Source organism: Vulpes lagopus, chromosome 9 (genome assembly GCF_018345385.1).
Source record: "Vulpes lagopus strain Blue_001 chromosome 9, ASM1834538v1, whole genome shotgun sequence".
Taxonomy (NCBI): Eukaryota; Metazoa; Chordata; class Mammalia; order Carnivora; family Canidae; genus Vulpes; species Vulpes lagopus.
The window spans coordinates 74,593,000-74,620,980 of record NC_054832.1 but is presented as its reverse complement, the minus strand read 5'-3'; the positions used below and the strand labels follow the sequence as shown (position 1 = coordinate 74,620,980).

The 27,981-nt window shown below is 38.1% G+C and overlaps 1 protein-coding gene across 3 annotated transcripts in view; it reads right to left on the bottom strand.

Moving 5' to 3' along the window:
• Nucleotides 1-27,770, bottom strand: part of TCEA1 (transcription elongation factor A1) — a 41,926-nt gene extending 14,156 nt beyond the window's left edge. The window contains exons 1-6 of one of the 3 annotated variants that reach the window (XM_041769486.1): nt 27,518-27,770; nt 17,065-17,127; nt 11,241-11,346; nt 5,792-5,879; nt 2,906-3,048; nt 1,204-1,260 (exon numbers count right to left, since the gene is read on the bottom strand). In XM_041769486.1, the coding sequence (XP_041625420.1) occupies nt 1,204-1,260; nt 2,906-3,048; nt 5,792-5,879; nt 11,241-11,346; nt 17,065-17,127; nt 27,518-27,580 (520 nt within the window). In that variant the 5' untranslated portion in view covers nt 27,581-27,770. Of the gene's footprint in view, nt 1-1,203; nt 1,261-2,905; nt 3,052-5,791; nt 5,880-11,240; nt 11,438-17,064; nt 17,128-27,517 lie in introns of all 3 variants that reach the window. The other 2 variants (XM_041769485.1, XM_041769487.1) reach the window with 2 other exon arrangements.
• Nucleotides 27,771-27,981: the final 211 nt, after the last annotated feature.

Genomic DNA, 27,981 nt, shown 5'->3' with positions numbered 1-27,981 from the left:
CTTGGATTAATGAAGTATAGCTCAGCAGGACCCTCAAGGGCCACCCCTTTGTTTACGCTCATAGTTTGTGAGAAGTGACCCGCATGCTTCCACTGGACGTATTTGATGTGAGCAGATCCATCTGTTGGAACATCACTGTCCTTGAGACCCAACCTGTATGGTTTTGCTCATCTCATTAAAGATGCTTTATGTAATAATTGGTTAGTTTCCTGTTATTTTCCTGCAGGCTTTTTCATGAGTGCTGGGTTTTTGTTGTTGTTGTTTTTTTCTTTTTTAACAATTCTGTATGGCTCCCCCCTCCTCCCCGCTTTATTTTGTTCTGCTATGAATTGCTTTGCTTTGGTGAACGTGTCCTAGTATGCTTGCCTCACCAATGTTTTAGCGATTGTGAATTTTCTTCATCTCTGTAAAGAGTTCATCTGTGCTTCTCCCTAATGACGTTTTATTTTTTCCCCCTGTAAGCAACTGAGGTAGAAAAATAAATTGTTTACCACGGAAAAAAAAAAAAAAAAAAAGTTTAGATAAAGTTTATCTAAACTTTCACTTGCCCAAATTCGAATTCTACAAAAGATCTTAAAAGGCTTGATGTCTACACAATTCCTTTGGGGGCCCTGTGGGAAGAAACCATTCATTACAGCCCCAAAGATTCATTTCCTCTTCTAGTTCAGCCAGAAGCTTAAGTTTAACAGGGTGTTTTTCTCAACAGAACAGGAGAGCCCAAAGTGCAGCACAATTTCTAAAATGGCCATTTCCTCAACTAGGATTGCTTCATGGTCACACAGTCACCTAGATGTGTACAACCTCTCTCCCAAAGCCCTTTCCATGGTACTCAGGACAAACACACTTCCCTCCTAGATCATGAACTCAGGGGACCTTGCATGCTTTGCTGAGATCTCCCAAACACGAAACCCTACTCCACACATACAGTATGTGTGTCCTTATGCCCTTTTGTACAAGTTCACTTGAGATGCCACATTCTCAATTTGCAAGGCAAAAAAATTAAAATACTATCAAACATGTATGTTTTACTTTTGAAAAACAAGAATAAAATGACGTGGATGGCCCTATCCTATCCTCTCCCTGCAAAACAATACAATCAAGATAGAAATTGAAAAATGAAACTCTAAATTCTATACAGGAAGAAGAAAAATAGTTAATAAGCAGATTATTTAAAACATTCATGAAGTTATACACAAAGGATATCTTCCTCAATTTGAGATCCTAATTCTTCCTCATCAGCTCCAATAGCGACGTAGTCATCTAAACACAGACACAAAGAATTGTCAAGAATGATTACAAGATACTGAAAGAAAATTTCAATACACAGTAAATTAAACTGCATTTCTATTTCTTCAACCCCATTGCCCTAATAATCCTTTTTGTTTCATTTCATTAAAACATGATCTCTTTCCTATCCATTAGATTCCTCCTCTGGATTCACCTAATGCCCACAGTCCTTCTGCATTAATGACTCATTCTGCAGGAGTGAGAAAGTGAGTGATTAGCAGGCAATTCCTCATTTCACAACTCCATAAATTCTGGTTGCTGCAGCAAAGAGTAGAGAAAGTTATAGAAAGAACTGTCTTGTCTCACATGACTCAGGCTTCAATGCAAAGAAGCCACTGATTTCATCTGCCAATCATATATATGGACGCACTCAGAAGACTCCCATGCAACATTCAAACCGAAGGAAATAAAAAGAAACTAGGAAGAAAAAAAGAAAAAATAAATAAAGAGACAGTAAGGGAATAATGGGCAGAGTAAGGAGAAAAATAGGTCATACTAACTATGGTTCAGTGTAATAGAAAAGGAAAAGAATGAATTTGTATAAGATGATGAAAATTCCTATATATGAGACTTTTTTTTACACAAGAATGGGGAACTTCATTTTTTTTTAAATTTTTTTTAATTAATTAATTTATTTATTTATGATAGTCACAGAGAAAGAGAGACAGAGACACAGGCAGAGGGAGAAGCAGGCTCCATGCACCGGGAGCCTGATGTGGGATTCGATCCCGGGTCTCCAGGATCGCGCCCTGGGCCAAAGGCAGGCGCTAAACCGCTGCGCCATCCAGGGATCCCCAAGAATGGGGAACTTCAAATTAAATAAGGCTCCCATTTATAAATCAAGATCTCTTTTCCACTTAAAAAAATTAAAAATGGAATTATGAATATAAAACTTAAATACTGTATGTCATACTAACATTTAACAAGACCCAAATATACTACCATTAATGCTCAATCTGGGGAACAGAGTAATTACAGTTGACCCTTGAAAAACACAGGGATTAGGGACGCCAACTCCCTACAGTCAAAAATCGCATATAACCTTTGACTCCCCAGGAACTTAACTAGTAATAGCCTACTGTTGACCAGAAGCCTTACCAATAGCATAAACAGTTAACACATATTTTATGTTATATGTACTATATACTGTATTCTTACCATAGAGTAAGCTGAGGAAAAGAAAATGCTATTACGAAAATCATGAGAGAAACACATTTACAGTATTGTACTGCTTCTGTTGAAAAATATCTACATTATAAGTGAACCCAAGTACTTCAAACTCCTACTGTTCAAGGGTCAACTATGGTTTACAGATTAAAAGTAGGAGGAAAAAAGATTTGTGAAAAACCTTTAAGTTACTATGAATCAAGGGAAGCATCCACATATTATTAGAAGGAATCTCTTTCTTGCAGCTGTATAGTAGTAAGCAATGGCCCCAGCATACCTATTCCTCTCTGCCATCAGTAACGCCTATTTGCCACCACATTTTCCTGAACTAAGCAGTGAAAGCAGCCATCCCTGGGATGCTGCTGGTAAACCAGAAACATGGAGGTGGACATGACGGTGGTGGCAGTGAGGAACAAAAGGCTGGGCAATGAAAAGGGTACACTAAACTTACCTCCCGTTCGGAGAGCTGCGGCAAGCATCTCTCTACACTTTAACCGCACAGAATCAGAAGTGCTTGGTGCCCGAGGAAAAGATGAAACATAAGTATCTCGAGCATTTGTCTCATCCTTTCTGCTGCTTACATTGCCACTGGAACTACTGAAATACACATACACACACAAAAAAGAAATCAAGAAAAAGTCTATTAAAATAACATCATTATTATCACACTCTAAAAACAAAAATTGAGGGGCCTAAATATGTGAGATAGTATTCAGTTACTCCTACATGAAAAAAAAAATTGTGTGCATACAGATGTCTAAAAAGTTTTAAAATTTGGGACGCCTGGTGGCTCAGCAATTGAGTGTCTGCCTTCAGCTCAGGGCGTGATCCTGGGATCCAGGATCGAATCTCTCTTTGGGCTCACTGCAGAAAGCCTGCTTCTCCCTCTGCCTGTGTCTCTGCCCCTCTCTCTGTGTCTCTCATGAATAAATAAAAAATCTTTAAAAAAATAAAAATATAAAGTTAAAATTTTAGTCAATCTGGAACACGTTTCATGCTTTTAACCAACTAACCATCTTGATTATCCTTTTAAACATTAAACCATTTTTAATAATAATAAAAAAACACACTACAGCTCAATACTGAATGACAGCAAGGATCTTGGTTATGAGAGGGGTGAGGGGATGATACCAGAGAATATGATAGTTCTCAACCAAAACTACAGGGGAAAAACAATGTTTGAAAAACTTTGTTCCAATTAGACAACAAATGAGGTTTATATTCAAAACACTTCCTTCAGGAGAGAAAATGTGTAGTGAGAAAGAGTTGTAATATTATGAAAATGTCTCTTTAATTCCTCCCTAGAAATATCAACTCAATCAGGACAATTTAAGTCTTCCACTCAACGTAATCACTTCAATTGCTTCTAACTTAAGAGTCCCACCAAAATATTTTATGCAGGGTTTCAATTACCACTTATCACATAGAAGGTATTTGCCACAAACCTTTCCAAAGACACCATTTGCCAGCCACAGAGTAACTTGCTGCACTGCTGCAAGGAGGTACCTCCTCCTCTCTCTCCATAAGCCACTATCAAACTGCACAAACAGATCCCCATGGGCAGAACAGTCCTTCTGTATACCTTCTGTTTAATCACCTCCTTCCAGAAGCCTCGTCTTCTTCAGAGACAGTGTGTGTAAGCACGTGTGTTTAGGGATAAATACTAACCACTCTGTTAGACTTCATACATAATTCGATGCTTTTGTCAATAGGCCCTCTCCCTAAACTTCAATTACATACAACAGATAAAAATATACTAAGAACTTATTCTTCCTTCAATATCTATTTAAAATATCTGCCTATACTTTTATATTTTGTATTCAAGGCACAAAGTCAGTGACTTTAAATGTAACACAACTGAAAGCATTTGTTAAAAATTTCATAAATTATGGCCTATACTTTTCAAAACTCTTATGGTCATGAAAGACAGTGATAGATTGAAAAATTACTCCAGATTAAAGGAAACCAGAGATGATAGCTAAATGCAATAAGTGATCCTGGATGATATTATGGAAAACCATTTTTCCTCTCTAGTAAAATACTGTATTGGGAAAACTGCTAACATATGAATAAGCCCTACAGATTAGAAAAAAAGTATTGTATTAATCCTAACTTCTAGACATTGGTATCTGTATTGTGCTTAGATGTGAGAAACTGTCCTTGTTTTTAGAACATACACACTGATGTATTTAGGTATATAAAGAACTCTTATTTGGTTTGAAATAAAATTATTCATGCATCTGAGTATGTACACACATGTATACGTATGCATATACACACATAGTGGCAACTGGGAGTTCTCTGTTCTGTTATTACAATTTTCTAAAAGTCTAAAACTATCTCAAAAGAGTTAGAAAGCAATGAATAAATTTTATTAACAACTGATGTTTATCCTTTCTTTAGAGTACCTCTTTTTTCATCATTTAGTTAATTCGAATGCATAAGATACCAGTATATGGGATATTAATTATTGTTATGAACCAACAGGGGGTGGTTACATTATCATTTCTGAGAAAATGCTAAAAAATGAATGAAGTTACAATAGGTACCTAAAATTTGAGTGCATTAGAATCACTTGAAGAGTTTGTTAAAAAACATATTTCTGGGCCCCACCACCAGAATTCCTGTTTCAGTAGTTCTAGGGGAGGAGCCCAAGAATTTGCTTTGCTAACAAGCTGCCAGATTCTCCCATCTTCCAGGACCACCCTTTGAGAACTATTGCACTACGTCAAAGCCAAGTATTAAAATACAAGCTTCTCAAGAACAGAGGAACTATATTCAACCTACTAGGCATATCACCTACTACATCAACATGTTGGATATTATACAGTTCATTCATTACATGGAAAGAATAAATGCAAAGGCCTCATGAAAGCTGAGGAACAATTTGAACCCTTCATTACTGAGCTTCACATTTTAAACTCTTACGACATAGCTAAACTGAGAAGAGAAAAAGCATAAAAAGAGAAATTAGACCTAGAGCCAAAAAAAAATCTAAAAAAGAAATGTGGTAAATAAAGCAATCACATGAATCCTTAATCAGTACCCTCATTATCAATTCCAATATAGTTGCTATCCCAGGGATTCCATTCAGTTAAGCTTGCTGAACACAGTGTAAATAATTTCTCCTTATTTATGTAGTGTCTTCTAAATCTCTTTCAAATTTCCAGGAAAATCTCATAAAACTTTAGAATATTCTATTTGGCTATATACATTTACTAATTCCGCTTGACTAGAAAATAGAGAGAGGAGTAGAGCTATGAAACCATAAATAAGACCATGGAGGAAGTGACAGCTGTGACTTCCAACAGAAATGAATTTCCATAAAGTGACATACCTTTCTTCTCTTGCTTCAGGGCTATTCTGTGATGTAATTGCAGTATCTTTTTTCTTTTCTTCGGGGTCTTTATCTGTTGATGGTCCATCTGAAAATTATGAAATCCCTCAGTTGTTAGCATTTATTTTTTTAAAAAATTACGAAATGGAACTACTGCATGTTATCAGACTATTTATGCAAAAATCCTAAATTTTCAACACTAAATGAAGTTTATGCAAGCTATTCTATTTGCATTTGTACTTGTGTATTTTTCACAATGCATGCTTAGCATTCCCAAATAAACTCCCTCATGTGGTGGGAAGTACAAATTCATATGCCCATAGGAACCTAAAATGGAGAAAAATATACTTAATAAAATCTTTAGAGGAAATAATAAATGAATGAAATGGAGAAAATATATAGAACAAAGGGAAGGAAAGAAAACAGAAATAATATCAGTACTGTCATTTTAAAATGAAAGTACAAAGCATATGGAGCAATATTATTTTAACAATTTTCCATAAAGTCAAAAATTTGAGGTAGTATCCAAAATCTATATAAATATCTTAGGGATAGTAAACAAAGAACATTTTCATAGAAATGACTTCAGGAAAAAAAAGAAAAGAAGAAATGACTTCAGGATTAGTGAGGCCTAACACCTCCTCTGTCTTAAATAATCTGTAAAGTAATACAGAGTGTACAAGCTTTAAGAGACAAGGAGGTATAAAATAGGTTGGGCCAATGCAACTGTTTAACAATGAAAAGAAGCCTACATGTTATAAATCAACCAGAACAGCATTCTGAATCTGGGTTCAGAAAATGTTTGGATTTGTTGCATAAATCATCCCACTTATCTATCTATATTTGGATTCCTACATAAGTAATATGAGCCACATAAATACTTTATTTCTCCATATCCCTCTGTACAGGACATAAAAGAACATTTGTATATCAACTGTTTATCAGGACCACCTAGGTAACTTTTAAGCATATGCTTATGCTCAAGCTCCTATCCTGATCCATTCAATCCAAATCTCTGGTATGAGGCATGAGTATCAAAATCTTTAAGAGTTCCCCAGATGACTGTAATATGCTAATTTAGATGAGGCTAACTGATAAGAGAATGGTCTAAACCACAATTCTAGAATTCATCTTGAAAACGTTAACAAATTCAAAATACAACTGAAGCCCCCTATGACACAGTGTTAGTTTTCAAATACTAGTTTTACCGCCCCCCTTTATTCTCTACAGTTCACGTGGAAGGTCCCAAAGCCTAAAGATGGTATAGCACTGGGAGTAGAAAACAAAGATAAATCATGACATTAAGGAACATAACAAGGACTAGGAAATACTCCAAAACTAAGAGGATAGAAAGCATTTGAAAGGTGATGTAACAGTGCAATACTAACAAAGATCCAATGCAATCACACCGATACCACACACTGTTCTAGCAGTGTGAACTAGTGCAATCCTTTGAAGAAGCAGAGTAGTAAGAGGCGTAGACAGCCTTAAAAGCATTCCTATTATGTGAATATAGCGTTGTGGGCAATATAGCAGACCCAGAGAGAAGTGGTCCAGCTCTGGACTATCTGCAGATCACACCCCACCACCAATCTACGCACAAGATGCTTAATCTCTCAGAGTCTCCATTCTGCATCAGAAAATGGGAAATATAATGACATCTAAGGCACTAGGCTCCTGCATTTATATGTTCAGTATTCAAAATTGTGCAATAGGAGCACCTGGGTGACTCAGTTAAGTGTCTGCCCTTGGCTCAGGTCATTATCACAGGGTCCTGGAATCAAGCTCCACATCTGGCTCTCTGCTCAGCAAGGAGCCTGTTTTCTCCCTCTCCTTCTGCCTGCAACTCCCTCTGTTTGTGCTCGCTTGTTCTCGCTCTCTCAAATAAATAAAATCTTTAAAAAAAATAGTAAATCTTCTAGAAATCAAGCTAATAATCTAAAGAAAGAGCTTTAGGCAATAAGATATTCATCAAGACACTATTTACACTAGCTATAAAGTTAAAAAAAAACACACACACATCTAACAGGCAAGTGATTAAATTATGGCATAATCACCCAGTGGATTATTCTGAAGCCAATAAAAATGAGTTAATGATGATATAAAAATACAAAATTTTTTTCATTAAAAAAGTAATATATAAGTAAGTATACATACTGCATAAAAAGAATTAGAGTTGAAGCAAAATTCACACACCAGGAGAAAAAAAGACAAGAAATGCAACAATATATTAACTGATGGTTGTACTTAAAGATAGACTTAAAAATTATGTCTTTTCCTCCAAAATTTCTCCAAATTTTATTTAATGAACATGGAAATCTTTTAACATAAAGTTTTTAAAGGAGAACTTGTAATGAGATCAGATACCTCCAGTAAGTGTAAAAGAGTAAAACTTCTTTAAATTTAAGATTAAATGAACATAACTACAATGTCCTACAAAATGTAAGCCATCTTTCCAGAAATAAAAACACATGCATATGGTTCTCAGTCAACTTTTTATGGCAAATTCAAATTACTTTAGAATATGGAATTAGATTTAAAATTTAAATGAATTATAAAGAGTAAAGTTTCAGTTTGTCTTTAAACATTAGATTTTTTTTTTTTAAGTTCTTTATTTTTAAATAATCTGAATCTGGCACAATGTTTTAGAATGGTACAAAAAATTTTATTCAGGGGTGCCTGGGTGGCACAGTCAGTTAACTGTCTGACTCTTGATTTTGGCTCAGGTAGTGATCTCAGGGTCCTGGTATTGAGCCCGAGTCAGGCTCTGCGCTCAGCGAGGGGGTAGTTGGCTTGATCCTTGAGTCTCTCCCACCCCACTGTGCATGTGTGTGCCCATGTGCACATGCTCTCTCCTTCTCTGCCAAATAAATAATAAATAAATCTTAAAAAAAAAAAAAAAAAACACTTCACTCAGATTCTCCAAATGTTAATGTTTGGTACACTTTCTCATTCATTCATTGCCCCCTACACATATGTATATGTGTGTTGTACGTACACAAACACATACCCTACTGTGTGCACACATATTTCTTTTGAACCATTTGAAAATAAGTAGCAGATATCATGCTCCTTAATCCTAAAATACCTCAGTATGTATTCCCCAAGAAAAAAGAAATTCATTAATATAACCACAATGAGTAAATTTAACAATGATATAATACTGTTTACTTACCTACAGATCTTACAAAAATTCTGTCAATTATCTTAGAAATGATCTTTATAACAATTTTTTTTTCCTGGTCCAGAATCCAATTCAGGAACATACATTATATTTAATTTTCTTAAAAGCAAACTTTTTAAATTTTAGAGGCTTTACAATTTGTAGTTCCTAGTTTCCAAGCTCTTGGAAGTAATAGGTTTTTTGTTATTAACTACTCCTATCTTTGAAATTTTAAAAGGTTTAACTTTTTCTATTTTCCTCTTCCACATAAGGCTAATCACTGCTTAGAAAAATGATTGATTCCAGGCTGGGGCAGGGAAGATAGATGAACTCAACACATTTTTTTGGTTCCAGAATATAAAAAAAAGAGACAAAACTAAAAGAGGTATGTCAAATGGACACAGGAGCTGGTTAATCGGTGCCCAATGGTCAAATCTAGGATAGTATAAATATCAAAATAATTATTAACAGTAATGGATTATAATCCATGTTATAAAATAGAATCCACTAGTAGAAAAATAACTAGGAAGTAAAAGGAAAGTTTGTTTTTGTTTTTTTTTAGATTTTCTTCATTTATTTGACAGAGAGAGAGTACACAAGCAGGGGGAACAGGACAGGGAGAAAAGCAGGCTCCTCAATGAGCAGGGAGCCCAATCCAGGGCTTGATCCCAGGACCCAGGATTCATGACCTGAGCTAACGGCAGATGCTTAACCAACTGAGCTACCCAGGAGCCTAGGAGGGTTCTTTCTTGTAGCAGAATGCTGATTTATAAATACTGAAGAAGTGGAAGTTAGAAAACAACAATTTTGCAACTATCACTATATAAAGGGCAATTTGGGCAAGAATCAGTGGATACTAAATGGGAGTTTGGGGAAGGTCTAATTAGAAGCAAGACAGGGGCACCTGGTGGCTCAGTGGTTGAATACCTGCCTTCAGCTCAGGTCATGATCCTGGAGTCCTGTGATCAAGTCCCACATCAGGGTCCCTGCAGGGAGCCTGTCTCCCTCTGCCTATATCTGCCTCATTCTGCGTCTCTCATGAATAAATAAATAGAATCTTAAAAAAAAAAAAAAAAAATGGGCAACCCGGGTGGCTCAGTAGTTTAGCGCCACCTTCAGCCCAGGGCCTGCCTGATCCTGGGGACCTGGGATCGAGTCCCATGTCGGGCTCCCTGCATGGAACCTGCTTCTCCCTCTGCCTGTGTCTCTGTCTCTCTCTCTTTCTCTCTGTGTCTCTCATTAATAAATAAATAAAATAAAATCTTAAAAAAAAAAAAAAAAAGAAGATAGCTTCAGGGTCTTAAAGTTTCTCTCACAGAATGCCTATTAGATACAAAAGGAAAAATGATCCTGGGATCGAGTCCTGCATCAGGCTCACATACATTGTACACCTCGACTGGGTTATCAAAATTAACATCATCATCAAAGCCTCTGGATGTGATAACCCCAGAAGGACACAACATACTTAGGTAGTATTCCAACTATGAATGCAAAACCTGATCTAATCATGAGAAAATAACAGATAAAGCCCAAATCAGGAACATGCTATTAAAAACAAAGATGAGTGCTTGTATTCTTCAAACTGTCAATGTCATAAATAATGTCATAAATAATGTAAGATGGCTTAAGAACTATTCCAGATCAGAAGACTATATACATGATCCTAGACTAGATCTTGTTCTGGAAGAGAAAACAAAGTTATAAAACATCACTAGGACACCTGACAAAATAGGAACTGTAGATTACAGATATAGTACTATACCAATGTTAAATTTCCTATATTATGATTATATAAGAAAATAAACTTGTTCCAAGGAAACACACATTTTAAAGTATTGAAGGGTAATGTATGATAGATGCACTATTCTCAGCAAAAATAATTTGTGTTTTTATGAGTATATACATACAGAGAAAGAGAAGACAGAAATATGACAAAATATGGCAAATATTAAAAATTAATGATCTAGAAAAAGATACAGGTTATTTTTATTATTCTTTAAACTTTCTGTAAGTCAGAAAATTATTTCAAAAACCTTTTTAAAAAGTATTGACAACTTTCCCACGGGGGAAAATTTTCTTCTTAAAGAGGCAGTCCAGTTCTAAGTATCGAAAAACAAAAAAAAAAGATGACTTTGACAAAAAGCAAAACCTTCAAGGAGGTCAAACTCCCTCTTAATATACGGCATTGATTTCAATATATTCGAATTTATAAACAGAAAAAAATGCAAACACCAAACATCTGAATAAACCAGATCATAGATATATATAATGAAAGATCAATTTTACCTAACAATTTTTTCCAGGATTTGATGAGAGACTTTGCTAAAGATGTAACTTCTTCATCTGTACTCTGCTTGCGAATAGCATTTACTGACATTCCAATTCTTGTGGACTGCAAGGCAACGACAAAAAAATTTGTACAAGCTGTTTTATTTCAGACATTGTAGTGTTTCACTGTCTTCTCTCCCATTTTCTTATTCCCACTGCAGAATAGAAAAAAACAAAACCCTATTATCTGAATTCTTATGATAGAATACTACAGAATTAGGATACATGCATCTTCAGATCAAATACTAGACTCATCGAGGTTATTATCACAGAAATCTGCAAGCATGGAAGTTGCTACTGTAACAAGGCTGGTTAACTAATGAAATGAAATCAGTCTTTCCATACCTCTCAAAGAATAAAATATAAAATGTCTGATTTATATATAAGGCACACTGAAGCATTCGTGACTAATATCTTCACCTCTTTGCTTCTATATATTCTTCTACAAAGATTACTTCATAGATCACCTGCTGTGATTTTAATGAGGATACCCAAATATTACCATCTTCAGAGGTTTAAAAGCATTTTTTTGCCCGAAACCAGCACATAACTACAGATATTAAAGTAAACCTCAGAGAATATAGTTATGTATCATGTGGTAATAATATGTGCCCAGGATTATGCCAGGAGCATCCGTATTCATTAACCTTCCTAACAACTCTTTTATGTTGAGATCATTATCCCTACTTGTCCAGCAATATACCATTAGTAACTGGCAAAGCTGGGATTTTAACGCAGGTCTGCCCACCTCCAAAGTACATGCTCTTTCCAACACATCAACAGTTTTCAAATTGTGTTCAAAGAACACAAAAGCTATGACAGGCCAATTGAGGACGATAAAAAGAAAAAAAAAGATAAATTATTTAGTAAGTTCAAGTTGTTAGTAGGCAATCTTTCAAAGCATGGTCAATGGAAGAAAAAACAACAAAAGGAGTTATTAGTGGCAAAAAAAAAAAGGGGGGGGGGACCCCTGCTGTAAACTTTAAGGCAGAGTAATAGATGGGTATTTACGGTTTCCTGCTAAATTATTCAATCTTCTCAATAAAGAGATTCACGACAGAAATTTTGTTCAAGAATTCAGAATATGTGTTTGGCTGAAATGGCCTATGTTATACCTATGGAAGGCTGTGCAAGGCAGATAAGGTTCCACAGCAGAAAGATAAAGGGGACTCCACAATTCTAAAATCCAAAAATGGTTTGGGATTAATGTTTTGGGAGGGTTTTCCCTCAAAAAAGTTTATTGCTTTAATAAAATGCTCTCAGTACTCCTTACAGAGAAGAAAATACTTTGAGAACTTTTAAAACTTTTTAGAATTTTTCTAAAACACTTCCACACAGACAATTTTCCAGAAGCCAGAGCCTGGGCTGATGGCATAGCCTACAACTGAGTGGACGCAGAGCTGTCCTACTAGATGTAGCTAACAGCTCAGAAGCCGGCTTGCACTTGCAGTCACTGTACCAAGTGTCAGGTCTGATCTCCTGATCTCAATGCCTTCAGCACTCCTTCTCCAGCACCATTCACAGCTCTTCCTCACGACTACTCCACAACCTACCCCACCAACCTAGAAAACATAGTTTTGGGGATGCCTGGGTGGCTCAGCAGTTGAGTGTCTGCCTTTGGCTCAGGGTGTGATCCTGTGGTCCTGGGATCAAGTCTCGCATCACACTCCCTGCACGGAGCCTGCTTCTCCCTCGGCCTCTGTCTCTGCCTCTGTGTCTCTCATGAATAAATAAATAAAATCTTGAAAGAAGAAAGGAAAAAGGAAAGAAAGGAAAGGAAAGGAAAGGAAAGGAAAGGAAAGGAAAGGAAAGGAAAGGAAAGGAAAGGAAAGGAAAGGAAAGGAAAGGAAAGGAAAGGAAAGGAAGAAAGAAAACCTAGTTTTGGAGCGAGTGGAAGAAATTATTTGTATTACTAATATAGTTCTGAAGCTTGCAGTTGACACAGATTGGCAAAGAAAATGGAATTTTAGGAAATAGAAGTAAGCAAAGATAAAAGGAGCGCATGAACAAATCATGTGCTGTGAGTGATTGCTTTTTAATTATCATGGGATGTTTTCATCATAACCTCCTGTTTAAAACCCATGAAAAACCCATATGGAGATTAGGCATATGTAACAAATATGCTTATCTAAGAGATTGTCCAGTCAAGAATAATAAGAAACAAGGCTGCTGAGATAGAGTGACAAACAAAGACGCAGGTAGGTTATTCTCCCCCTTTTTAAAGAGGTTATTTGGGAAACATTAGAAGAAACTAGACAATCGCTTCTCGGCCTTTTGGCTAAGACCGAGTGTAGAAGAAACTAGACAAAGGAAAGGAATATGAAGCTATTTTACTTGGATAACTAAGTCTAAGTGTACCTGTAAGAATGCTCTAAACTCTGGATTTTTCCTAAAACCAATACACTATAATTTATAGGATATAACAGGTGGGTTATGAAAAAAAGTGTGTGCTCAAATAACATGAAGAATTGTAGAGTTAAACAGATTTTTTTTTTTTTTAAGATTTCTTTTTTTCATTTATTCATGAGAGACACAGATAGGCAGAGACATAAGCAGAGAGAGAAGCAGGCTCCCTGCAGGGAGTCCAATGGAGAACTCGATCCCAGGACCCCGGGATCACACCCTGAGCCCAACCACTGAGCCACCCACGCTCAACCACTGAGCCACCCAGGCGTCCCTAATCAGGCTTCTTGATTGCAGAACTGATAAAGGTTTTTTTTTATATCAACTATATAGTGTGAAATTCTGAGCAGAGATGTATGTATCCCTTTGTCCATGTCTGGCCATCTGGTTTCTACAGACCACCAGCTATGCAATAAGAAAACACTACCTTGGAAAGATGGGGAGGGCATTAAGCAGACTTAGGGAATCACATTGATGGTGTATCAGAAAGGAATAAGTAGTGAGATTAAGAGATGCTGTTAGCATCACAGGTATTAAGCAGATTCATATGTTCTAGAAGAAAAATCACTTTATGATCACTCATGAGTTTTTGCCAAGATGATTCAAGATAGGCACCTGGGTGGCTCAGTGGTTGAGCATCTTCCTTTGGCTCAGGTTGTGATCTAAGAGTCCTGGGATCGAGTCCCGCATCAGGCTCCCTGCAGGGAACCTGATTCTGCCTGTTCTCTGTCTTTCTCTATGTCTCAAATGAATAAATAAATAAAATCATGGGGACCCCTGGGTGGCGCAGCGGTTTGGCGCCTGCCTTTGGCCCAGGGCGCGATCCTGGAGACCTGGGATCGAATCCCACGTTGGCTCCCGGTGCATGGAGCCTGCTTCTCCCTCTGCCTGTGTCTCTGCCTCTCTCTCTCTCTCTCTCTCTCTCATTCTATCATAAATAAATAAAAATTTATAAAATAAAATAAAATCTTAAAAAAAAGATAGGCACTAAATATTAAAGTAAAAAACATAGAGCTACTATAAAACACTGTTGAAAGAAATTAAAGACCTAAAGAAATGGAAAGGCATCCCATATTCATGGATCCTAAGACTTAAATGTTAAGACTGCAATACTTAAAAAAAACTGAACTACAGATTAAATGCAATTCCTATTAAAATCCCAGCTGCCTTTTGTACAGAAATTAAGTTTGTCCTAAAGTTCACATGGAAATACAAGGGACCCAAAATAGCCAAAATTATCTTGAAAAAGAATAAAGCTGAAGAACTCATAATTTCCAAATTCAAAACTTACTACAAAGCTAATCAAGACACTGTAGTCCTATATAAGGAGAAATACATAGATCATGGAACAGACTTAAGAATCCAGAAATAGGGATGCCTGGGTGGCTCAGCAGTTGAGCTTCTGCCTTCGGCTCAGGGTGTGATCCCGGGGTCCTAGGATTGAGTCCCACATCAGGCTCCTTGCATGAGCCTGCTTCTCCCTCTGCCTATGTCTCTGCCTCTCTCTCTCTCTCTCTCTCTCTGCCTCTCATAAATAAATAAAATCTTTAAAAAAAAAAAAAAAAAAGAATCCAGAAATAAAGTCCTATATCTTTTGTGATTTTCAATATGGATGTCAAGGTAATTCTTTACAGAGAAAATTAAAAAGGTAAACAGGTAGATGTCCATATGTAAGAGAATTAAATTGGACCTCTTCTTATACCACACATGATAATTAACTCAAAATGAATCACAGAACTAAATGAAAGAACTAAAAAAACCAAGAGGAATGAATTTCCATAACCTTGAAGTAGGCCACTGTTTCTTAGATTTAACATCTAAATCACAAGCACCCAAAGAAAATAGACAAATCAGACTACAACAAAATTTTAAACTTTTGTGCTTCAAAGAACACCACTAAGAAAGTAAAGATAACTCATAGAATGGGAGATAATATTAGCAAATCCTGTATCTGATTAAGGGACTTATATCTAGAATATATAAGGAACTATTACAACTTAATAATAAAAAAATAAATTATCCCACTTAAAAACAGGCAAAGGATCTGAAAAGACATTTCTCCAAAGAAAACATATGAATGGTTAAGAAGCACATGAAAAGATGTCCAATATAATTAATTATTAGGGAAATGGAAATCAATACCACAATGAGGTATCACTTCACACCCACCAAGATGGCTATAATCAAAGATAATAACAAGTGTTGGCAAGAATGTGGATAAACTGGAAACTTCATTTACTTGCTGCTGGGAATGTAAAATGGTACAGTCACTTGGGAAAACAGGCTGGCAGGTCCTCAAAATATTCAACATAAAGTTACCTTATGACTCATCATTTCCACTCTTTCAGATCTCTACCCAAGAGAAACAAAAACACACAAACTTGTATGTAAATGTGCAAAGCAAGAATCATAACAACCGAAAAAGTAGAAACCCAAATGTTCATCAACTGACAAATGAATAAACCAAATGTGCATATCCATTCAATGGAACATTATTTAGCCATAAAAAGGAACAAAACACTGATACATGCTGCAACATGAATGAACCCTGAAAAGATTATGCTAAGTAAAAGAAGCCAGATAGGTGCCTGGTTAACTCAGTTTGTAGACCATAGGACTCCTGATCTTGGAGTCATGAGTTTGAGCCCCACACTGAGGGGTAGATTATACTCAAAATGGAAAAAAAAATTTTTTTCTTTAAAAAAACAAACAAAAAAAAAAGGGATGCCTGGATGGCTCAGTGGTTGAGCCTCTGCCTTCAGCTCAGGGTGTGATCCTGGGGTCCTGGGATCGAGTCCTGCATCGGGCTCCCTCGCAGGGAGCCTGCTTCTCCCTCTGCCTCTGTCTGGGTCTCTCATGAATAAATAAATAAAATTAAAAAAAAAAAAAAAAAGCCAGACACAAAAGGTCATATATTGTATGATTTCATTTATATGAATTCTCCAGAATAGGTAAATCTAAGGAGACAAAGGGTAAATCGATTAGTGGTTGTCCATGGCAGAAGGGGGTTGTACCTGGGGGTAATAAGGAATAACTGCTAAAAGGTACCCCAGAGGCTAGCTTCATGCTTGCAGCAGCTGTCAATGACAGATCAAGAAAGTGAGATCTAGGGAGATCAAATCAGGGCCAAGAATCCACCTTCCTTTCCTTTCATTGTGAGACTTCAAACTTGGAGATTCAGGTTTTATTCTTCTTGAGTAAGGCAACATTTTTCTATAATTAACTTAGTAGATTACTGATTTATGTTACCATCTTAAAAAAAACAAGTTAATAATGGTTTACACCATAACAAGACACTATAAAAAACTTAATGGTATTAAAAATCTTTGCTATTTTATGACAATTACCTATTCAAATCATGACACATATTAGCACATACCTGTAATAATTCCAGGGTCATGGGAATATTCTTAAGCTCCTTCAGTAAATCCAATGCTCCAGCCTATAAAATAAAATAATTGCATTTTATATAACTTCCTAGATGATAAAGCAGGATTAACTAGAGATTTAAATTTATGTTTTCCTATTCACAACTCACTATGGCTCACTTATTCATGTGAGAATAGTATATATACAAAAGAGGGGAAAGGAAAGAGAGGTAGTGTTTTCCAAATAATGGTTGCAACTCATTAAAGAAATATAAAATCCATTTACTGGATTATGACCAGCATTTATTAAGTATTGCTTTGTTAAAGTTCATTTTAAGTAGTATTTGCTTATGTGTCCCAATTAGAAATGTGTTTCTTACTGTGATAGCATCGCACACATCAAATTTCAATGAAGAACACCTATATGATTAAGGAGCCAGCCAATCCTGAGAAAGTGTGAATGGGGGTCAGAAGATGCTACAGCACCTCTAGCATTCACTCACACAGAAGGAAAGGGGGAAAGGGCCTATTTTTACTAGAATTCTCTTGAGGTCTCTCTCTCTTTTTTTTTTTTTTTTTTTGTTGTTGAGGTCTCTCTGTATCTTACTGGTCTATCACAAAAACTCTGCTGTCTACCTGATTCCTGCGAAGTAGGAAAAAGCAAATCCTAAAGAAAACTGAGAATTAAGATGTCAGGCTCATAGACCTGTCCACTGCCATCTAGAAGGACTACCATACTGATGATGAAGATGGAACAAAATAAGGCTCCTAGAAGAGTTACATAAAGCACCTAAAGTTAAAAAAGGAATGAAATACACTGAGAAGCAACAGCACTACCTATACCTTAGGGCCAAATATTCTCTTTGATATTAATTTAATGTACTGTATTTAATATAATACATTCACTTAATCATATTTTATTTAGTCTATAATACTTACTATACTACATTTAGACATATCATTATTCTATATGCCACTAATGAAGAAAAAATGTTAAACTACAGCACAGTATTATCACTTTTACCTTTGTAATTCTTTTAGACTTGAAATTTTTATCATGTATCATCTTTTACACATATAAGCAAAATAATTTGGCTAAGGTGTTTCTAAAACTACATCACATTCAATGCTTATGAGTCCCTTACTGACTCGGATTCAATAATATTTTTATAACCCACAAAAAGTTGTGTCAAAAACACAAGTAGTGCAGCATTTCATAAAAGAATCCATCAAAAAGAGCTAAAAGCCTTTAGCTCTTAGCTGGCTTGTAGTATGTAGAGCTAGCTGTTTTTCATCCTCACTGCTCTTCAACCATTTGGTTCCTCGAGGTTCAAAGTGCACTCCACTAATGTTTTTCAGAGTTTCGTCTAAGCCACTGACACCCACTCTCCAAATGTTGATGCTGGGTTTGATGTTCTGCCTGTGAAAGTACATCCTAACAGCCATCTGGGCAACAATATATGTGTAACTCATTCTGCTTTCTGAAATGCCAAAATACAAAAACTAGGCATCCTACAAATCAATGAAACACAGCATATCCCAGGAAAACAGAAAGTCCTAGAGCATGTCGCTCATTATGCACTCCAAAGGAAAAAACAAGCACAGAACCTCATCGTATTATCCTATTTCTTAAATATAGTATCAAGTAAAGGCTTCTAGTCATATTTTTCCTCTTCCAAGGGTGCCTGGGTGGCTCAGACAGTTAAGCATCTGCCTTCATCTCAGGTCATGATTCCAGCAGGGTTCTGGGATTGGGTCCCACATTGGGCTCCCTGCTCAGCAGGGAGTCTACTGCTCCCTCTCCCTCTGCCTGCCACTCCCTCTGCTTGAACTCTCTGAGTCAAATAAATAAAATCCTTAAAAATAAATAATTAAAGTTGAGACATCAGACTTGGCTGGTGGAGAATAAAAAAGGAATAATTAAAAAAATATTAATTTTTCTTCTGGCAACAAACAGATATATCATTGTAATTTTGCCCAGTACCTCATAAATAAAAACTTAAGTTCAACAGCAATTTTGAAACAGGTTATTATGAAGGATTTTAATGATTTACTGCTTAAAGATTCTTTCTGATTTTAAAATTCTATGAATTCTTTTCATTTAGAGGTAACTAAAAATAATGAAACATTATAGTTGTTAGATAAGAAAACATTGACTTTAAATTTACTAGTAATCAGGATTTTTTTTTCTTTTTTTTTTTAATTCATAAGAAACACTGAGAGGCAGAGACATAAGTAGAAGGAGAAGCCAGCTCCCTGCGGCAAACCTTGATCCTGGAACCCTGGGATCACGACCTGAGCCAAGGTGCCCCTAATCAGGAATTTCTACAGGAATGACATCTCTTGAGCAAATGGGGTCTTCAATCCCCCATTTGCAAATCTCAAAACCAAAACCCTCTGAAAATCAAGATTTCTTATAGGATTTTCAATTAACTTGTTTACCAGCAACACCTAATCTCAACAAGATGTAAAGCCATTTATGTTCTATATATCCCATTTCATGTGAGAGTACTACATTTCACTATAGAAATGTTAATGTCTGATAAATGGGAACTGCCCAGATCTTGTTAAGGATATATGATGTAGGGACACCTGGGTGGCTCAATGGTTGGGCACCTGCCTTCCGCTCGGGTTGTGATCCTGGGATCCGGGATCGAGTCCCGCACTTGGCTCCCTGTGGGGAGCCTGCTTCTCCCTCTGCCTGTGTCTCTGCCTCTCTCTCTCTCTCTCTCTCAGTGTGTGTCTCTCATGAATGAATGAATAAATAAATAAATAAATAAATCTTTAAAATAAAAGTATGTATGATGTATGTACCATACTATGTTAATAAAATCTGAAAATTGTGGAATTCTCAAATATATCAGACTCTAAAAGTTTTGATTAAGAGATCGTGGACTTGTATCTTATAACTACCAAGGATTTTTTCCTCCACCCATGTCTCCATGACTTCCTAATCCATTTCTAACCTAGGATCAATTAGAAAGAAGATAAAGAATCACGCTTCTAAGAGTCCTTAGACTCACAGAATGCTGTCTGTCACATATAAAGTTGTTCTTCTAACACATCAGCAATGTGGCAATAGGACTTAAGTTATTTTCCAAAGAGAAGCAATAGATAGATTTGCATTATTTTCATCACACTCTCCCTTTCTACTCAGATCTCTTTGGTGAGACTGGAGTTAGAGATACAAGCTATGGAAGGAAGAAGCAGCTAAATAAATTTCATGGGATGAAACTGACCTTTCTTGTAAATACACTATGATCTAGCCAAATAAGATAAATATTTCAAATAAAGTTCTTTAAGAAATAAACAACTATGATGATCTAAATGAGCAAAAAGGCAAAAAACAGATTCAGCGACAAAAGCTTCTTTGAATATTACCATTGGGCCAAGCACTGTTTTAAATACTGTATATATGTATTACTTCATCTTCACAATAAACCCTATGGAAGCAGATATTTTTTTTATCCCCATTTAACAGAAGAGGAATTGGAAATCCAGAGAGTTTAAGAAACTTGTACAGTCATAGGACTATTACTAACTAAAAAAGGTTAGATCTACCCAATTCCGTCAAACTACATCTATGCTTCTCAACAAATACTCGTTAACTGTGTAACTTGAAACTCTGAGGATACAGCAATGAGCAAGACAAATCCTTTCTGACTTTAGGGAATTTAAAAATAAACATAAATCTTTGAGCATCTACTTGAAACTCTCAATTATACAAAGAAACAAACTCAGAAAAGGAAAGTGACTTGGCCAACTGATAGGTAACAGAAAACGATAAGAACTACAATTTCCTGACCCTCACACCACCGTTCTCTCCATTTTGTAAATCCACTGGCAGCAGTTCTGCTCTGCGAACTGGGGTGAGCAGCATTACTAATAAACAAGAAACTATATTCCACCCCTCCCCAATCATCACTTGCCTCTAAAGGTCAAGCCTATTAGATTGCAGCATCACCTACAGATAATGATGCAAGGGAAAGAAAGATTCCACCTTATCTTCCAGAGTCAAATTTAGTTCACATTACTGGCTGAATAATAAACAACAGCTACCACATGACTTTATTATATGGATGGTACTGTCATGAGAAACAAGTACTTTTACAAAATACCGTATTCAAATTTGTATTGTGCACTCAGCATATACAAGCTTGCATAGGATACAAACATCCTCCTCCTCAAGGAGATGTAAGGAGGAGGAAGCAACACAGAACATACAGTGAAGAACACGGGATATAATCAGATCTAAATACACTAGATCTAAATTCAATTCCTAATTATAAGATCTTGGGAATGTTATTTGTCCTTCTCAAGCTTCAGCATCTTTATATGTAGGAGAGCTTAATACACTGATCTAAAACAGTTAAAATGGTCAAATGGAGTAATATGGCACATATGAAATATTGAAAAAGAATGTCTGACACACAGGAAGGAGATGGTTGATAAGGGGTACAAAGAAATAAAAAGATTTATCTACTTCCATCATAACAATATTCTCAAAGAGCCATATAAGCCAGCATTTTAATTGTTATTTAACCCACTCAACTCCAACCCCTTAGAATTATGAGATTCCAAGGTGCTATTAAAAAAATTAAGGTGCTATTTTTTTAAAAAAGGAAACACTATAAATATTTTAATTATGGCTCAGCAACATCACTATATATTAGGAATTATAATTGTATTATGTCACCTCAAATTTGTAGTTATTCTCAACCAAAAGCACAAGCAATGAAAGAAAAAATAAATTTGACTTCATCAAAATTGAAAATTTTTGAACTTCAAAAGACACTATTTAGAGAGTGAAAAGATAGGGACGCCTGGGTGGCTCAGATCTTCAGGATCCAATCCTGCACAGGGCTCCCTGCAGAGAGCCTGCCTCTGTGTGTCTCTCTCTCATGAATAACTAAATAAAATCTTTAAAAAAAAGTGAAAAGATAAACCACAAAATGGAAGACAATATATACAAATCCTGTCTCTGATAAAAGTCTAGTATGCAGAATACAAAGAAGTCTTACAATTCAATAATACAAATACTCAGTTAAATGTGCAAAGGATTTGAACAAATATTTCTCCAAAGATACAGAAATAGCCAGCAAACAACGAAAAACCATCATCAGTCATCAGAGAAATGCAAATCAAAACCACAATGAGATACCTCTTCATATCCACTGTGATGGCTATAATAAAAAAAGACAAAACAAGTGTTGATGAAGACGTGGTTAAACTGGAACCCTCAACCCATTGCTGGTAAGAATTAAAATGGTACAGCAGGTGTGGAAAAGTTTGGTAGTTACTCAAGAAGTTAAACATAGTTATCATATGATGTAGCAATTCTACTCCTAGGTACATATCCAAGAGAAAGAAAAAAACACAAAACAAAACCATATGTCCATACAAACACCTGCACAAGAAGATTCTTAGCAGTATTATTAATAACAACCAAAAAGTAGAAATAGCCCAAAATGTCCATCAAATGATGAATAAACAGGGCAGCCCGGGTTGCTCAGGGGTTTTAGCGCCACCTTTGGCCGGGGGCGTGACCCTGGAGACCTGGGATGGAGTCCCACATCAGCTCCCTGCACGGAGCCTGCTTCTGCCTCTGCCAGTTTCTCTGCCTCTCTCTCTCTGTGTCTCTCATGAATAAATAAATAAAATATTTTTTTTAAAAATGATGAATAAAAAAAATGTGGTATATCCACTAGTACATTAGTGCTACATAGTAATACAAAGGAATGAAGTACTGATACCTACTATAACATAGATGAATCCTGAAAACATTAAGTAAAACAGGCCCCTCCCAAAAGACCACATATTGTAGGATTCCACTTATACAAACACATGCTGTATAATCCTATTTATTGAAATATCCAAAATAGCAAATCCAAACAGAGACAGAAAAAGATCAGCAGTTGAGGGGGGTGCAGATATATGGTGGTGACTACTTAATGAGTACAGGTTTCTTTTTTGGAGTGATGAAAGTGCTTTTGGGGTGCTTGGGTGGCTCAGTCAGTTAAGCATCTGCCTTCAGCTCAGGTCATGATCTCAGGGTCCTGGGATTGAGCCTGAATCGCATCCAGCTCCCTGCTAGGTAAGGGGGCTGCTTCTCCCTCTGCTCCTCCCCACTCCACTCATGGGGGAAAGCGGGGGGGCACGCTTAAAAGCTTTAAAAAAAATTGCTCTTAAATTAGCTAGCATGGTGATAGCTGCACAAATCTGTGAATATACTAAAAACCACTGAATTGTATTTTTTTTTATAATTTTTTTTTTAATTTTTATTTATCTATGATAGTCACAGAGAGATAGAGAGAGAGGCAGAGACACAGGCAGAGGGAGAAGCAGGCTCCATGCACCGGGAGCCCGACGTGGGATTCGATCCCGGGTCTCCAGGATCGCGCCCTGGGCCAAAGGCAGGCGCCAAACCGCTGCGCCACCCAGGGATCCCTGAATTGTATATTTTTAAAAAGAGAACTGTATTATGCAATTCAGTAAGGTGGTTATAAAAAATTGTGTAGTCATTCTAAATTTCAATTTATACTAATCAATCTAACCCTGATATGAAAACCAAAGTTTTTTTCCTACAATCCAGGTATCAGGGCAGCCCAGGTGGCTCAGCGGTTTAGTGCCACCTTCAGCCCAGGGCGTGATCCTGGAGTCCTGGGATCGAGTCCTACATCAGGCTCCCTGCTTGTATCTCTGGCGCTCGCTCACTCTCTCTCTCTCTCATGAATAAATAAGTAAAATCTTAAAATAATAATAATAATAATAATAAACAAAGCTCAACACCACTCACAAAATCTATGAATTTGAAAATTCTAAGTTACCTCACTCCTTCTCCTAGAGTCATGTCATAAATCCTTTACAAAAACAATACAAAAGGTTTTTTAACCTTTGCCATATTCTTAAGGACTGCCAAGATTTTTAATTCATCTAATCTTTATTAAATTATCTCAATTTACCACCAAAGAAACAAAAAAACAACAAAACATTTTATAGATGTTAAGGAATTTGCCTAAGAGCACACTGCTAAAGTTCAGAAGAGGCAAGATTTCAATCCACATTAGGAGTCAGACTTGCTTATTGACATCAAGTCAAAATGACATTTAAAAAAAGTTAAAATGGGGCAGCCAGGGTAGCACAGTGGTTTAGCACCGCCTTCAGCCCAGGGTTTAATCCTGGAGACCTGGGATCAAGTCCCATGTTGGGCTCCCTGTGAGAAGCCTGCTTCTTCTTCTGCCTGTGTCTCTGCCTCTGTGTCTCTCATGAATAAATAAATAAAATCTTAAAAAAAAAAAAAAAAGTTACAATGACATTAAAAAAAAAAAAAACAGCTAATACCTGAAAATTTGGAACTAACTTATGCGGTTCATTAAGCCCTCAGAGTGTGCACTTAAAAGTTGCTAATGCTGTTTAAGACCAAGTATACACATGGGACAACATTCTGGATAGTACTGGGGTCAGGATATTGACTGGGTCTTTAGAGAAACCTGACTCCTCTAGAACAGCAAATATCCTTACTTTCTGGTCTTCTATTCACCTAATTATACCCATGCAAGGTTCAAAAAGAGTCTTCTAGAGAGATACTGCAGCTTAAGAGAGTAGTACTGGCTTTGAGTAAAATAGATTTAGATTCACATCTTCATCCAGCCACTCTCTAGCTATTTGGCTTAGGACAATTCGCTTAACTTTCCAAATAGTTTCCTTATTTTCATAATGGGGATATTACTTATTGTGCAAAACTGCCCTAGGAATAAGTACTTAGCCCAATGCCTGGCTCAGAGTAAGAGTTCAATAAACGGTAACTGTTTTTATTATTACTTAAATGTGACATCTACACTTTATTAACACAAAGTATCCAATAGTAGCACTTAAACTTGCCAACTCAAGAGGACAACTACTATTTTTCAGGCAAACTTTACTTTTTCATAGTGTAAAAATATTTTAAAAAGCTCAGAGAAAATCTGGAAACCATACACACACACTCACACACACAGAGAGAGAAGTAAGTCTATCATAATCCTACAACCCCCAAAACAACTTCTGCTAAACTACTGACCTCTTAAAAAGCTATTTGTGGGTTGATGCGTTTTGGAGAGCAAAGAGGGAGAGCCATTCAGACCACTTCCCTTTATTTCATTTGCCAATTTGAATTTCTGTAAGATATACAGAAAAAGGGAGAAGGAAAAAACAAAAGAGCCAGTCATTTTTATCTTTTTTGGGGGGAGGCAAGTTTCCATATTGGTCAAGTTTTGAACTATCAGAAAAATGAGATTTGAGAAGTATCTGTGGAGTTTATCCTCATTTTCCCCCAGACTCATTACTCCCTTATACCTCGAGAACTGCAAATAAATACAAACTGGACTTCTCCATACTTATCCACGACAGAATGACTCGTTTTTAAGAAACACCTATTACAAGGAAAGGAAACAAACAGCTAATATATTACATGATTAACAGATTATACATTATAGCCTGAATTAGAGAAAAAATTACCCAACAAAAGGCCTTTTTCCCTCAGAGCTTCTATTGTGGGAATCTAGGGATCTCCAGGTAAAGAAAAAAACTTTCCAATTTAAGCAAAATAACAGAAATCTTCAGCCTATCAAATAACCAGATTTCATCACTTGTAGTGGGGAGTGAAAGGGCTGTTATCAATGAGAAAAATAAATAGCAAAGGTAATGTCTGGAACAGAAAACAAACAGGAAATGCTTTAAAAGACTAAAATTGCAAATACAGACTAACAGTATGAAATTACATGCTAAGCAAACACACCTGTTAAAAAAAAGAGGAACAGACTACAGATGAAGTCTTAAGAATTCAGTGTTGAACACTATTTTTTGCTCTGTTAAACTCTGGCATGCTGCCCAGTAAAAAAAAAAAAAAAAAAAAAAAACTGGGTCCAGGGATGCCTGCCTGGGTGGCTCAGGTCGTGATCCCGGGGTCCTGGGATGGAGTCCCACATCAGGCTCCCTGCAAGGAGCCCGCTTCTCCCTCTGCCTGTGTCTCTGCCTCTAATTAATTAATTTAAAACATTGGGTCCTGGCTTAATCCAAATTGTACAGTACCTAATTTCAGTAGGTGAGCTACTTAAACCTCTCTGGCTCAATTTCTTGTTCTGCAAAATGGGTACACCAATAATAGCTTTGTCGCGAGTCTCAAAAGAATCTTTTGATGCTTTTTAACTGTAAAGAGCTGAACAGGGACGCCTGGGTGGCTCAGTAGTTGAGCGTCTGACTTTGGCTCAGGTCCTCATCCTGGAGTCCCCAGTCGGGCCCCTCACAGGGAGCCTGCTTCTCCCTCTGCCTATGTTTCTGCCTCTCTGTGTCTGTCCTGAATAATAAATAAAATCTTAAAAAAAAAAATGCAGTAATAATAATAATCAAGTGCTGTAGAAATCCAGAGCAACGATTCTCTCCTTCACATTAGCATGAGGAGGAACATATTTCGTAGGTAAGGAAGAAGTTATTTCAGATACGCTGATACTGAAAATGTACTGAGCAGCGTGGAACAAATTCGGGCGAAGACAACCATGGAGCTGCAGCCCAAAACAGACGACTGAATCCGAGAGCTGAAAGCAGTAACGCTGGTGGACAAAAATGCAGAAACTGCGAGATTTCACACAAACCACAAAGACCATATGTAAACCGTGTTTCATATAAACACGGTATCAATAACAAGATAAGGGACCCCTGGGTGGCGCAGCGGTTTGGCGCCTGCCTTTGGCCCAGGGCGCGATCCTGGAGACCCGGGATCGAGTCCCACGTCGGGCTCCTGGTGCATGGAGCCTGCTTCTCCCTCTGCCTGTGTCTCTGCCTCTCTCTCTCTTTCTGTAACTATCATAAATAAATAAAAATTTAAAAAAAAACAAGATAATAAATGCCACTGGCATTAAGCGTGAGCCACCTGGAGTAACCCGCAGGACCCCCGGCCGAAGGCACGCTCAGCGCATCCCGAGCGTCCAGCTCCCGGCTCCCCGCATACGACCACCTGGCAACACCCACCTTTTGAAAAACGCTGAGCAGCCTGCCCCGGGCACCAGCCCCTGCACCTGCTTACCTACCAGCACACCTGTGGCGTGGTCGGACATGGGTGTGTAGCTCTCTCCAAGGAAAATAAGACCCATAAAATCGAACTTACCAGCTTGACGTCTAAGACATACCACAAACCCCCAAGGGATGCTCCCTCGCCTCGCCGGCCGGCGACCGCGCAGGAGAGCGGATTCCCTCGACGCTCAAGCTAAAGCAGCGACGCCGCCGGCGCAGGGCCCCCCGCGAGCGCAAACAAGCCCGCCCCGAGCCGGCGGCTACGCGGCGCCCACGAGCGCCCAGACCCGGGCGCACCAACGCCCCCCCCCCCGGCGCCCGCGCGGGCAGCGCCGGCGTGGGGGGCCCGGGAGCCCCGGGGGCCCGGCCCGAAGCCGCCCGGCCTCCCTGCCGGCCCGCGCCGCCTGCCGCGCTCACCGCGTTCTTCTTCTGCACCATCTTGTCCATCTTCTTGGCAATACGGACCACCTCGTCCTCCATGGCTCCCGCAGGTCTTCCCCGCGCCCAGCCCGTCCGGGTCGGGAGGTGGGCGACGCTGGAGCTGAGGGCGCTGCAGGCCGCGACCAAGCAGGCCCGGGCCTAGGCCCTTCCACGCCAACCAAGCCCGCGGCGGCGGCGGCGGCGGCGGCGGCAGCGGCGGCGGCGGCGGCGGCGGCGGCGGCGACTCCGCCCCCGCAGGCAGCTCCAATCGAGCTCCGCGCTCACTGTGCAGGCACCGCCAATCGACCGCGGATCGCTGGGAGACCGCGCGCCCTGCCGCCTGGCAGACGGGCGTCGGCCGAAGCGCGGTCGACGCGATGACGCGCAAAGTGCGCGGCGGGGCCTGGGACGTCGGTCGGAGGCGGGGCCGGGGTTTGCCGCGCTGGGGCCTCGGGCCCGCC